The 13,337-nt window shown below is 37.8% G+C and overlaps 1 protein-coding gene across 1 annotated transcript in view; it reads right to left on the bottom strand.

Annotated features, from left to right (window-relative positions):
• The window catches only part of DCC (DCC netrin 1 receptor), a 631,926-nt gene that overhangs the window by 75,029 nt on the left and 543,560 nt on the right, over nt 1–13,337 (bottom strand). Inside the window, exon 23 of the mRNA XM_042961575.1 lies at nt 2,684–2,749. Coding sequence (XP_042817509.1) covers nt 2,684–2,749 — 66 coding nt within the window. The remainder of the gene's footprint in view (nt 1–2,683; nt 2,750–13,337) is intronic.

Genomic DNA, 13,337 nt, shown 5'->3' with positions numbered 1-13,337 from the left:
CTAAAAAGGGGATCATGCTAATTCTTGGCATGGACTCTAAACCTAGAACCCATCTCAGGGCAAAAAACACTACAATGTTATTTCCCCACACGATTTCAATGATGACCTTCTTTTACCCTCCCTCATATCCCTGGGATTTTTCTCACTCTCTTTCATCTTCCTGAAGCGTATTCCTCTGCCTTGTCCACCTGGGTAATTCCCCCTCTTCATTTGTTGTTCCTGTGGAGGTCTAGTTTTCAATCTGTGTGCATAGTTCATAGCAAGCACCCTGCACACAGTGATGGCTTAGGGGCATTTCTAACTGATTACTTGAATGCATGAAGTGCGTTTGGCATATTGTTGACTCTTGACATAAAATTTAAAGCAAAAGAATGAGTTGATAAAACTTGCACAGTTTTGGGAAGGGAACCATCATTATCTAAACCTATTGAAGGAACATGCCCTTTGTCTGTTTTCACTCCCAACACATCCCTCCTCTCAACTTTCTGTTGTGAGCTTCCTAAAGTGTCCCTTGTGTGTCTGAGAGCCTGGAAACTATCAGATCCAGATACCAGCTATAGAAGGTGTCTAATTTTCAAATACCTATAGGAGACAATAATGTTACTTGATGTGGGTAGAGGATGTGTGTACAAGACAATAGGAGGTGGTGAGGACTGTAGCAACCTGGAGAGAGCATTCTGGGTATAACCTTAGACAGGTATGATTGGAATATATTTAGGAAGCTTAAATGTAAGAATTTATACTTATCTGGTTAAGTAAACTGCATTAATAGCAGAAGAGGGTATGCGTGGTAATTAGAAAAGAAGTCAACAGGTAAATATATGTTCCTGAATCTAATACTGGACAGAGGAGGGGAGGCTGAGCCTTTAAATGGAGCATCTGGTCTACTGCACATACATATATGTCCTCTTTGAGAAAATAGATGCATTAGGTTATCATTACCTATAATAGGAAATAATCACTTAGCTGAACCCCTTATTCCAATTTCTCACTCAGTAAGCAACTTTTAGATTGCAATTTGGCTTCCCATATGGATTTTTATTTTTATTAAAAATTTTTTTTAAATTTTTATTTATTCTTGAGAGAGAGACAGAGCATGAGTGGGGGAGGGGCAGCGAGTGAGGGAGACACAGAATCCGAAGCAGGCTCCAGGCTTTGAGCCATCAGCACAGAGCACGATGTGGGGCTCAAACTCACAAGCTGTGAGATCATGACCTGAGCCAAAGTTGGAAACTTAACCGACGAAACCACCCAGGTGTCCCAACCCATATGGATTTTTAAATAGAAGACCATTCAAATGAATATTTATCTATTCAGAAATCAAATTTTTCATGAAAACCTGCTAAAATTGTTGCATAAACACATTGTGTTATTTTCATAAAATAAAATACTAGGAGTATTTGTAAACACACAGATGAATCTTAAAAACAAAATTAAAGATAAATGCAAGATGCAACAAGATATGTATCCTATGATGCCATTTTTATAAAGTGATAAACATGTATAGTAATATTATAATGTTTAGGGATATATATCCATATAGTAAAAACCATATTTGGGAGAGTGGTTACATCAATGGGGAATGGAGGAAATGGTGGAGAAGCATGTGATAAGGCAGAGATATATAACAGATTTCAATTATATGTTGAATATTTTATATTTTAACCTTGCTGATGAGTACACAAGTTTTCATATTTGTGTTTTAACTATATGAACTATATATCTAGCAAACCAAACGAAACAACAGCAACTGAACAAATTTTTAAAAACCTATGAAAGGAACTTATCATATATACATCAGTCCCTTAGAAGTTTGGCTTGTATTAATCCATTCTCCCAAAGTTTCTATTTCAGCAAAACTGAGGACAAGATCTTAGAAGACAGCTCCAACACTAACACCAACTGCTTCTTCTGTGCAGTGCTAGATATTATTTCTGGCCGAACCCAAAGCATATGAATGGTCCATCAGGATGAGCAGAAATAAATGTTTAATCCTTAGAGTGTGAAGAAAAATTAGCAATAAGTTGCTAAAGGATTCTGAAGAGTAAATTCTCTAAGCAAAAATTCTTAGTGACTTCAGTTTAGGAAACTAAGTGGGTTTCAGTTCAATCTCCCTTAGAGATCACCTTTCTCTAATAATATTAAATTTTTGGAGACATTTTATTCCTTTATTTTTTTTAATGTGAGAGAGAGAGAGAGAGAGTGGGAGAGGGATAGAGGGGAGGGGACAGAGGATCTGAAGCAGGCTCTGTGCTGACACAGTGAGCCTGATGTGGGGTTCGAACTCGCAACTCGTGAGATCATGACCTGAGCTGAAGTCTCAACTGACTGAGCCACCCAGGAGCCCCTGGAAACCTTTGAAATACATATAACACTTTAAAATGTAGGTATTATATTAGTAACAACTCTGAATCATTTATAAAATTTTCCATGCTTGAACTTTTCAACTGACTATTTTGTGCACTCAACTCTCATTGGCATTATCTCCTGGCAGAATGTACTACAGGTTTGCTAATAACTTCATATTTGTTTTTTTTATATATAACTTAATACTTCTATTACCCCACTAAAATCCTAGGTCTGGGATTCTTAACACTTTCAGTAAGTAAAAAAATTGCCTCACTCTAGAATTAACCATTTAATTAATATAACTAATCCAATAGAATCTAATTGATAGACTTACCATTGAGAGTGCTTCTATCAATCAAATTAGTATCAACTGGCCAATAACCTCCATCTCCATGACGACCTATTTGTTGGGAAAACATATCAGCATGTTAGTGGATATACAGCATGAAAGCATAATGAAACAGACAAAAATAATAAATACTTTAAAACACACACACAATTGAACAAGGTATTTTGGCTACTTCAAAGAAAGTCTGAGACTATTAATACCATTATGTTTTGTGAAAAAATGTTATTTTCTATGTGTCAAAAAATCTGTCATGAAAATAGACTCTTTTTTACAAAAAGCTAAATTCAATTCCTCTTTGAAAAGTTGTCCCCACTTATTTTTTTCTTCCAATCTCCTTATAAAAGTGTCCCCAGAAGGTACAGCAGTGGTTTGAGTCCCAGTGTAACATCTCAGAACAGAAAGGGTGCCGGCCATGGCTCCTAGAGAGGCAGACGCCCACCTCTTTCATGCTGCAAGAGGTCCATCCATCTGACACGACTTTGTGGCAAATTATCATTATTACCCTACAAGGGGACTGCACATTTTGTCTTATAACTGGGTTTTGAGCAGTCTTTGTGGTATGTGCAAAACAGGTGCCTGGGAATGAGATATTAGATACAGAGTCAAGAATGGGGTTATGGCACAGCTCACATACCTGTTCTGAATTTTTCTTAAAAACACAGCAGGGAAGAAAGAAGGCTTCTTTAACACCACATTATTGGAAGCACTGCTTTCCAGTAGGTGTGCAACAGTTGTAAAAGCAGTATTGAAGAGAATTGAGCCAGAAATAACCAGAATTGTGCTATAATTGAAATTTAATTAATGATATTTCACCACAGGTGATACCTTTTTCTATTGGTACATTTGTGGAACTGTAATTAGTTTTTTCAGATTTTGAAATCTAGAATGTCTATTAAGTAGAAAATTTATAAGAACACATTTGGGAGTTGCATTTATATGCAAACACATAGAAGAATACAGCTAATATTCCATTTCTTCACTTCAGAGTTATTTCTGTGAGCAGTTAGAATCAGTGGATGACGTAGAGGAAGCCACCTGAGGCACTCGGCTACAGTAACATAGGATGTTTTCTCACATTGCTTAGATTTTATTTTTCTTCTTTTAAGTCCTGCTCTTGTGACATTCTTTGGCATCCCAGGCACTCCTCTTGCTAAAGCTTTCTCAAGATCCCATCATTTTATTTGCAAAACAGTTGTGAGCAACAAACCCAAATCTTGTTAACAGACTATACGTTCAGAATTTTAAAAATTCCTTTCATATCAAGTCCGAGCTGAAGTTAGGATATCAAGCTTCCAACAAGCAGTGCATAAATTAATCCAATCACACCATAATCTGTTTTCAGCATCAATTGGTAAATTTCAAATCTGCTGGCCAGTGACTGTGGTCTCCCGTAAGCGTAGGCAGGAGAGAAGCAAATGAAATAAGCAGCCATTGGGAACATTTTGGTGGGCTGACTAAAATGTGCACAAGCCTTTTCCCAAACACCTTCCTTGTGTGACTCTGATACATTTGGGTTTCAATAAGCAGAGGATAAACTTTGCCCACGGGACACGGTAAGATCAATGTTGGAAGAAATGAAGCGAGACAGAAGTTCTGTATGAATATTAAGGTAGCTTTTCTCACACCTGAAAGCAACTAGATTGCAAAGCAATCAGCCAAAGTGCCATCACTTAGGCCAGTAAAGCAATAAATGATTCCTGGTGGGAGTAATCCTGTATTGGCTGGAAATTAGGTAAATAGTCTGTGGAGGATTTTCCTTTTCCTCTAGCATCCTGACAAATGTCTTTTTAATGAAGTTTCTCAGACTCCCAGCTAGTTTGTGGGAAGATGCAGAAACAAGCCCACAAGCACATCCATATATTATTCAGACATAAAGCTCTATGGGTACAGCACCCCCTGGATTTAGCGAGGCTATTGATTACACTGTAAATTTCAAACAGGTAGGAGAAAACCAGATGTTCTATGGTTAGGCTCCATGTCAGATAAAGGAATTCAGGACATCTTTCTAAATAAGAGAGGGCAGCTTAAAACTTGAGCATTCTACCCACACAATCTAGTATATTGACATTGCTTAACTTTTTGTTGGTTATAATTAGATTGATACCAGAAAAGAAAATTAAGTAACTCTTAACAAACCCAACAGAAAGTACTTTAAAGAAACTTGATATAATCAACAAGCAAGATTGGATTTATGGTAATGTAAAGTCTTAGAACCACTTCACTAAGGAAACACAAAACTCATTTCTGGGATATTGGTGAGTCTGGGGATCTCTTCATCTAAAGACGTGAGAATCAAATTTTAACTTTGTGTGCGGGTATGCTTCTCCTTTCTAAAATATGTCTTTTAACTTCCAGAAAGGCTTCCTTTATGGGTAAATAATAAGCTAAAACAAAAAAGATTCTCCCACTTCTTTAAGGCAAGAACCACAAAGTTGTCAAATGAGGGGACACTGAAGACCAAAGAGGACCCTGAGTGCTATTGCTTGCACATCAAAGCATTTTTAAGGGCTTTTTGATGTGGATCAAATGCTAAATGTGTTTATTTTACTTGGTTAATTTCATAAGCACTGATCTAGGGAAACAGAAGATGAATGGGAATCTTCAAGATGGAAAGTCAGTTGACGCAAAAGTATAAAGTACTGTCTGATCCCAGAGGTCTTAGTTTTATTAATGGAGCATAAAACAGGTAACAGTTCATTCAGAATTTATTAAGGGCCTACTAAACATAAGGCACAGTCCTAGGTCCTTGAGGAAGTGGTAATATAAAAAAAAAAAAACATGTATTAGGTAAGGATCCTGCCATGACAGATCAAGTTGGGTCACTGTATCCAGATCCTATATAGAATCTAAAAACTAACTGCAGATGGTTTTAATTCGTACTGGCCTTAAAGATTTAAGAACAAGTTACCCCATCTTTTGCTATAACAATACTATTAGGTCTAATTTAAAATGGTTTTTGTCTAATATTATTAAAAGAACTACATGCAAATAAAAATAATGTATTATTTTCAGTCTTACGTGTTCTGTAGTTATATTTTCCATAAAAGTTCTATGTTTCTTTTTTTTTCCATACTGCCCTAAATCTCTAACATTTCTCACAATTAAAAATTGCAAGTAAGTAAATAAATACATGAAATTTAAATATAACATTTATAAAAATAATGTTAGTAAATAGCAATGTATAAAGGCTTTTTGTATTCAAATGAGGCTTAACATGGTTCAAAAGTTGGAAATGGGTAGTTTCTTCTTTCTTTTTTATAGAATTAGTAGTATCATGACTTTATGTGACACAGTAATCAGAATGTGCTTTATGAAGAAAATATACATTCTACAGAATCTAAAGAATTCTTGTGTGACTCTGTACCCATATTTTCTTTGTAATAGAAATGAGGGGGAGGAAAGGAATTGAGATGCTGAAGAGTAATGAATTTATACACCATTTAACCAAGTAGGCATTTTATCCAGATAATTTTATCCAAAAATCACTTCTTCCAGAAATTTTTGATAATTAAAACAAATGTTTTCTACTTTTCCTTAGGTTTTGAAACCAGGAAATGGTGCTTTCACAAAGAACGATAAAACAAATGAGCCCATGGTTAACTTTTAAAAAAGGAAGTGTATGGCTATTTTAGAGTTATTCAAAATTATTTATATATTTTAAAATTTATTTTATTTAGGTACTTATTAAGTAGGTCCAAACCAGAAATTTCTTATTCCTCCCCTTGAGGAGGAATTTTTACAATATGATACGCTATGAAGTCATTTAAAGAGCGAACATAAGCAATAAAGTCACTTAAAGAGTAAATAAAGTTTATTTATTTTTGAGAAAGAGAGAGAAAGAGAGAAAGAGAGAGAGAGAGAGAGAGAGAATAAACAGGGGAGGGGCAGAGAGAGAGGGAGACCCAGAAACTGAAGCTGGCTCCAGGCTCTGAGCTGTTAGCACAAAGCTGGATGGCAGGGCTCAAACTCATGAACCACAGGATCATGACCTGAGCTGAAGTCAGATGCTTACCCGGCACCCCAAGAGTAAACTTTTATATTTTATTCAAAGGATTGATCTCTTCCTCTTTTTTTTTTTTTTTTTTTTTTTTTTTGCAAGAGACAAATTCCTCCATGGGCAAAAGCTAAAGTCTCCATGATATTCCTGTTGTTTGCTCTCTGGATTGAGGGGGAAAGTGAACAGAGGCAATATGACTTCCTGTAGGAAGTGTGCTTATTGTTATATTCCTTGGTGCTTACTAAAATGACATGTATACTGTGTTCTCAATGCCTGATGAGTGACTAATGTGAGTTAAAATGCTCAATGATGTATTGTTAATATGAACAAAAGTTTAAGTTATTATACAAGTTATTTTCTATGTTCTTATTCTTACATATCACTTAAAATATTACTTTTATATTTTTATTGTGGTGTGTGTGTGTGTATGTGTGTGTGTGTGCGTGTGTGTGCAGGATGAAACATTAATGTTTACGTTATGTCCCTACTTTTAGCAGACATGGGCAGATGGAGAATATTTCCATGATAAAACATTTTTCAGCCCCTACCAAAGATTAATTCAACTGGGATTTCTAGAGTCTGGCTTTTTTCAGAGTAGATGTTTCTAAGTTTACAGAGGAGTTAATGGAAAATTAATCTGCAGAGGACATGGAGAAAACTGGATGTGGTAGTTCTGATCTATTCATTAATCTACCTTCTCCGAGTGAGGACAACAGAGAGTCCTCCAGAATGGCACCCATGCCATTCAATCAATTTGAAGAAAAACATATGGCCCATAATCTAAATCGAATGAATAGATTGGTCATCTAACAAATGTTTAATACACATCCTCCCAAGGATGCAGAGCACTGAGGTATCTTCTTGATCTTAGAGTTGATTTTCTGAAAATAATTCTGGTGATAATGATGGAAATTGAATTGATTTTGTGTCTTATATACCAGTGGATAAAGGATATCTATTAATGACACCTGAATAGAGTGTTACAGTCCAATACACAGATCATATGGAAATCTATTTTAAAGCAGATGATTTTTCAGAGGCTGGAAAAGTGTCTAAGAGATCAATTTATCATGCAGTTGATAATACTGCTGACTTTGAACAAAGGCATCAGGGTATCTAAAAACCAGGAAGTGAAATCATAACTCATGCCTAGGATATTTCAAAAATATATTAATGGAAAAGAATTAATCAACACGTTGTTTGCAAGTAAACATGAAAGAAAGCTCACTGATGGAATGTTACTACTTCAGATGTAAGGAAAGCTAACATGCCTGCCACATATTGAGACTTGGTGCTCAACAAATCCTTCTTACTTTCCTTCCTTCAAAACATCTCCTTATATTTATGAGCTGTGGCAAGTCTAAGAGCAGTAATTTGTGGCAATGGGAATGTATTTGATGACCTATTCTGAGTCAGACACAGTGCACGAGAACCAAATATGCAATTGTCCATCTTTTCCTTGACTAGGAGAGGCACTATTTTTTTGAAGTTCCAATTTCTGATCATATGCAATAAAATATGAACAGAGTAGACTACAATAAAAGCAAATTCATTTTAAAAGAATCTTTAGAAGTGAATCTAAAATCTAAGATTATTTTTTTATATACAAATATTATGAATTGGGTGATCATATAATTATGAAAATCAGGACACTTTAAGACACCTAAGGAAGAGGGTGCTATTGTCAATTTTTCCTGGATCTGCATATTAATCAGGACACTCCTGGACAAAATAGAAATTATAGTCATCATAGACATGAACAATTTAAGTAAATGGCTCTTGGTTGACATTTCAGTGTGATTTGGGGTCCTAAATTCCTGAGGCATATGTGTAGTCTTTTGCAGTTTGGCAACAGACAGGTGAAGAGTTGCCTGACAAATGTTCTAAGGTAGAAAAAAAATTACAAACACTGCATTCTTTTTCTTTTGCCAGCACCAGAGTAAAACAGCCCTATGCTAGACTAACTGGTATCTGGATTTCTGAACATGATGATACATGTCAGCCAATGAGAAGAAAAGAAAAAAATACATACATACATATTAATAATATGGTGATTATGGGATTTTCTCCTCTCACCAGAATCTCCTTGTATGAATCCTTGCTGTAGTATATCTGCATTAATGGCCAGTATATGGGTCTAAGACAACACTTTCAGATGCAGCCTTGTCTTTATTAGAATCTAAAAACCCTCCTGTTCCTCTAAATATGGGCCCTCTCCTGGATGACTAGATCTCCCCAAGAGCTAGCTCATTTACCAGACTAAAACATGGAGAATGAGGAAGAATTTCTTGTGGATTATAAAGGAGCAGCTGTTCTTAAAAGCCACTGAATGATCATGAAATTCTCCCCTACCTCGATGGTCCACAAGCTTATCCCAAAGGCAGTGTGAGATATGTTTGTGTCTGAATGAAAGTTACCAAGCAGTGCAAGAAGTAACAAAAGAGCATGGAAGCTCTTTCTTCTCCAAGTGACTGCATGTTAGCAAGCTGCAACTACAGTATGAAAACACCAGAACATAAGTATCACACTGACTTCAGTGCAAGTATATATAAATAATGACACTGTTGGGGCACAACCTTTTTTTCATTCACGTATCAGCCCATGTTCCATCCATCTAGTCAACAACTGTATGGAATGGACCCATTATTTAAGTATTAGGGATATAAAATCACTACTGCAAAGGCTCATAAATTAGCGAGGGGGAAAATGTTAAGGGAGTATTACAAACTACATTGTATATTCAAAGTTTTAAGAGTATTATAAGTAGGTGCCACAATGGAAAAATAGGATGATTGACTATCCCTAGTAAAATGATGGAAATCTTTTCAGGGTGACATCTGAGTTGAGAATTAAAAGATGAGTAGATCAGGTAAAGAGTGAGGTGGGTAAGCTTAGAAAGACAGGAAGACACGAAATAATAAAAGTCCCTATATGTTCTACCAAACACTCTAAAGTTTCTCTTGCAGAAGACAGGGGACCATTACAGATATTTTATGCAGAAAAGTGACTTAATTGGATATGTATTTTAGACAGAGTGTTGTGGCTGAGTGTGAAGAAAAAATGACAAGAGACTGTTGTAATAAGTAGCATGAGGATAATATTAATTATGAATCTACAAGGCAGATATTATCAGCTCCATTTTATAGGTGAGTAAACTGTGGGTCAGAAAGACTAACTAATATACTCATTTTAAGCAGCTGAATAGGCTTGACTCTGAGGACGATTTTACCATTAGTAGGTGAATTAAAGGAAGGATGGGAGAGAGAGTTGGACAGAAATTAGAGCATCTCTCAGAGTTGATCCTGGTGTGTGAGTGTGAAAGTTTAGATGTGGGAGTGTGACTTGAGGCGGTAGCTCCATTTTCAATAGGACACACAGAATACCACAGACTTAGGAAGACAAAGGAAATAGTCCAGTTTGTAACCATGCTGAGCAATGGGGCCAGTAAAGGTGACAGTTCAGAAAACACATAGCAGAAGTGGACAAATAAGGCTAGGGAAACTCTTCAAACATGAGGGATACTTAGGCCCTATTCCTACTCCTACTCCTATGCCTGTTTCTATTCCCATTCCATGTCTTCCTTTCCTTTCCTGCCCCATGGTCTCACACCCCTCTCCCCAAGAAAGAAATAATTGGCATCAGCAGGCAAGAGTGAATGGGGTTTGCAGGGATCTGCATACAAGCTAGCATGCTGATCTTCAGTGGACAGTGTAGACAGTAGATACTTGGTGTGTAGAAAAATAGGAAAGCCAGAGAACTACTGTGTTAGAACGTAGATAAAGAGCAAAAGCCTCACCAATTTCTCTCTCTCTCTCTCTCCCCCCCATTGTGCACTATTCTGCATAATGGTTCCCTAACTGTCCCTTGAATGTGGCTTGCAATCCTCATTCTTTGAGCAGCTTCTTGGCATCCTGATATTCCCATTCTAGGATTTCTCTAAATAAAGGTTCAAGTAATCTTTCCCTCTGCAATCATTTGTGTCAAATCAAGTTCTACTCATATATTAAAAGTTCAATCTTGGGTTTAAGGAGTCTTTTCTGCTACTATAGATAGTGATTTCTGATCTAAAACCCTATCATATGATATACATACAAGATGATACCACTTTTTTAAATGTTTCTTTCTTATCTTTTTTTTTTTTTGAGGGGGGGGGTTTGGGGCAGAGAGAGAGGGAAACACAGAATCCGAACCAGGCTCCAGGCTCTGAGCTGTCAGCACAGAGCCCGGTGCAGGGCTCAAACTTGCAAACCGTGAGATCATAGCCTGAGCTGAAGCCGGATGCTTAACAGACTGAGCCACTCAGGCACCCCACAAGATGGTACCACTTGATTTCACATTTCATATTTTTCATGTTGGGCTGGGAGTATTTACATACCCTTCCTAACTATATTTCATGCTTCTTAAAAACTGACTCATGGAACTGTATTCCTTTCTTATGCTTCACCACACCCAGCACAGTGCTAGGAACATAGTTACCAGCAAGCTGTCAAAAGTGAGTCCAGTCCTTATCATACTGCACGTTTGAAATTTCAAAAACTCATCAACACCCATTAGTTTTTATTTTTCTCCTTTCTATACTCAGAGTTACAAGCAGCAGGGGAAATGCAAGAAAAACAAATTTTCTGCTAACAAGAAATGACAGGTAGGGTGGAGATCAAGACAAGTGCACAGGAGGTCAGAATCATCTACAAATGTAACCACCATTTCCTAAATCAGAAAGAATGTGTTGTTTTCCTGTTTGGCTTTAACTTCATAGATGAATATTAAAGATATTTTTGTCTTATTGGAAAAATATTTTCACAATGTTTTCATCTTCCCCAAGATCAGTAACATACACTAATTACCCACAGCCTTGAGTATTATTTGGGTCTCCAAACTATACTTTTGATCAGATGGTAAAGTCTTTCTTTCCAGATTATTCTGTGACTGTTTCCCTAAAGATGTGTGTCATAAGTCAGTTCAATAGACACTTTCCAGGCAACTCTAACATGATAGAGAATGGGAGGTGGGGATGAAGAGTGTCAATCAGACCAGTCTTCTGCCATCAAGGAGTTTACAACCTGGCCCAGAGGATGGGAATATAAATAGAAAACTATAAGAAATGCAGAACAGGGCAAGGGATAAGTTGGGTGTGATGGACATGCAGAAGAACCAAAGCCTAGAAAGGTGGGAATGTCTTCTTGGAAGAAAAGCAGAATTGCAATGGGAGTCTTAAAAGATGAGGACCTACCATGGAAGTTTTTTGTGTGTCTTCTGTCCGTGAAATACAGCCAGACCAACACTAAACCATCCTGCACACCTAGAAAACTGATCTGAAGATTAACATAACAATCTGCACAACCTGAACCACAGAATTCAGCAGGTATGTGGCACAGAGTGGTGAACTTAGGGAGTGAGAAGCCGTGATGGGCAGGGAGGTGTTTTTGCATGTAGAGAGAGGATGGAGATGGCGGGGAGAATATGGGAAAAGCACCCCTCCCCAGAAGCAGCTGGGGAGAAGGTAGAAAATTGGAAACAGCTGCAGGGACTGAACTAAAAAGGGAGAAAGGAGAAAGAAGAGGGTTTAAATTCCATTAAGACTATAAACAGGGGGAGTGCAGAGTTTGCAACTCCACAACTCGATACCTGGCGGTGCTCTGGTGGGAAGGGCGAATCCCCAGGAGCAGAGTGGGGTCCAGCAGATTCTCGGGCCACACAGGGAGAGGTGGTTCCACTGCTGGAAGGACATTTGGTAGAGGCTGTGAGGCAGCCTGGGCCAAGCAGACCCCAGAGAATGGCTGCATTCACTGGTGCTGGAACAAGGTCCTTGAGGGTGAAGCCTGGTGCCAGATGTGTGCTGTGATTTTCCATAATCCCTGAAATGCTGCTGCTACACTATCACAAACTTTTTCAGGTGCGGGCTGGCACCTGGCTGCAGTCTCTGGGCATCGGCAGCAGCACAGTGACATGAACTTTCCTGGGTGCGGCCAGCATTCGACCATTGCTTGGTGAGACCCTCCACAGAGGGGTGGAATGGGTCAAAGCCGCAGTCCTTCAGAAGTAAGGAGTCGGGGAAAACAGCTACATCTGAGACAAAGCTCAGGAGAGGGGTACTACCTGGGACTCGGTCGCAGACAGTGTGGAAGTGGGGAGTGGACGAAGGCTGAAGACAAAGGATGGGTGCACGATTGCTGATCAGGGAGAACAGAGTTCGGATACTAGAGACTGCGTAGCTGGGTGATGCCATTTTCACTGCTCCAGTGTATGTGCATAGGCACCTACAAATGCCACAACAATACACCCCAGTAGGCTAGCAGCGCCATCTAGTGGAGAACAGAGCCATTACACTAAGCCCCGCCGACTGGGCAAACCTCGCTCTTCTAGAACAGAAGTCTCACCGCCTGCTTTGTCTATGGACTATAAAGCTCTTAACAGTCTTACTTCTAGGGGAAAACTGAAGTAATTTCAGTTGTATTTCAGTCTGTTAGCAGTTCCAAATATCCAATTTTCTTTTTCTTTTTACTTTTTTCTTTTTAATTTCTTTTTGAGTACAGAAAGAGAAAAAATAATTTTTATTTTCAATTTTTATTAAAATATTTTTAATTTTTTTACTATATTTTCTACTTTTGTGTAAATTTTTTCAAATTCTATTTTGCTTCCATC

The sequence above is a fragment of the Panthera tigris genome, chromosome D3, assembly GCF_018350195.1.
Source record: "Panthera tigris isolate Pti1 chromosome D3, P.tigris_Pti1_mat1.1, whole genome shotgun sequence".
NCBI classification, from domain to species: domain Eukaryota; kingdom Metazoa; phylum Chordata; class Mammalia; order Carnivora; family Felidae; genus Panthera; species Panthera tigris.
This window is presented reverse-complemented; position numbering and strand designations above follow the sequence as displayed.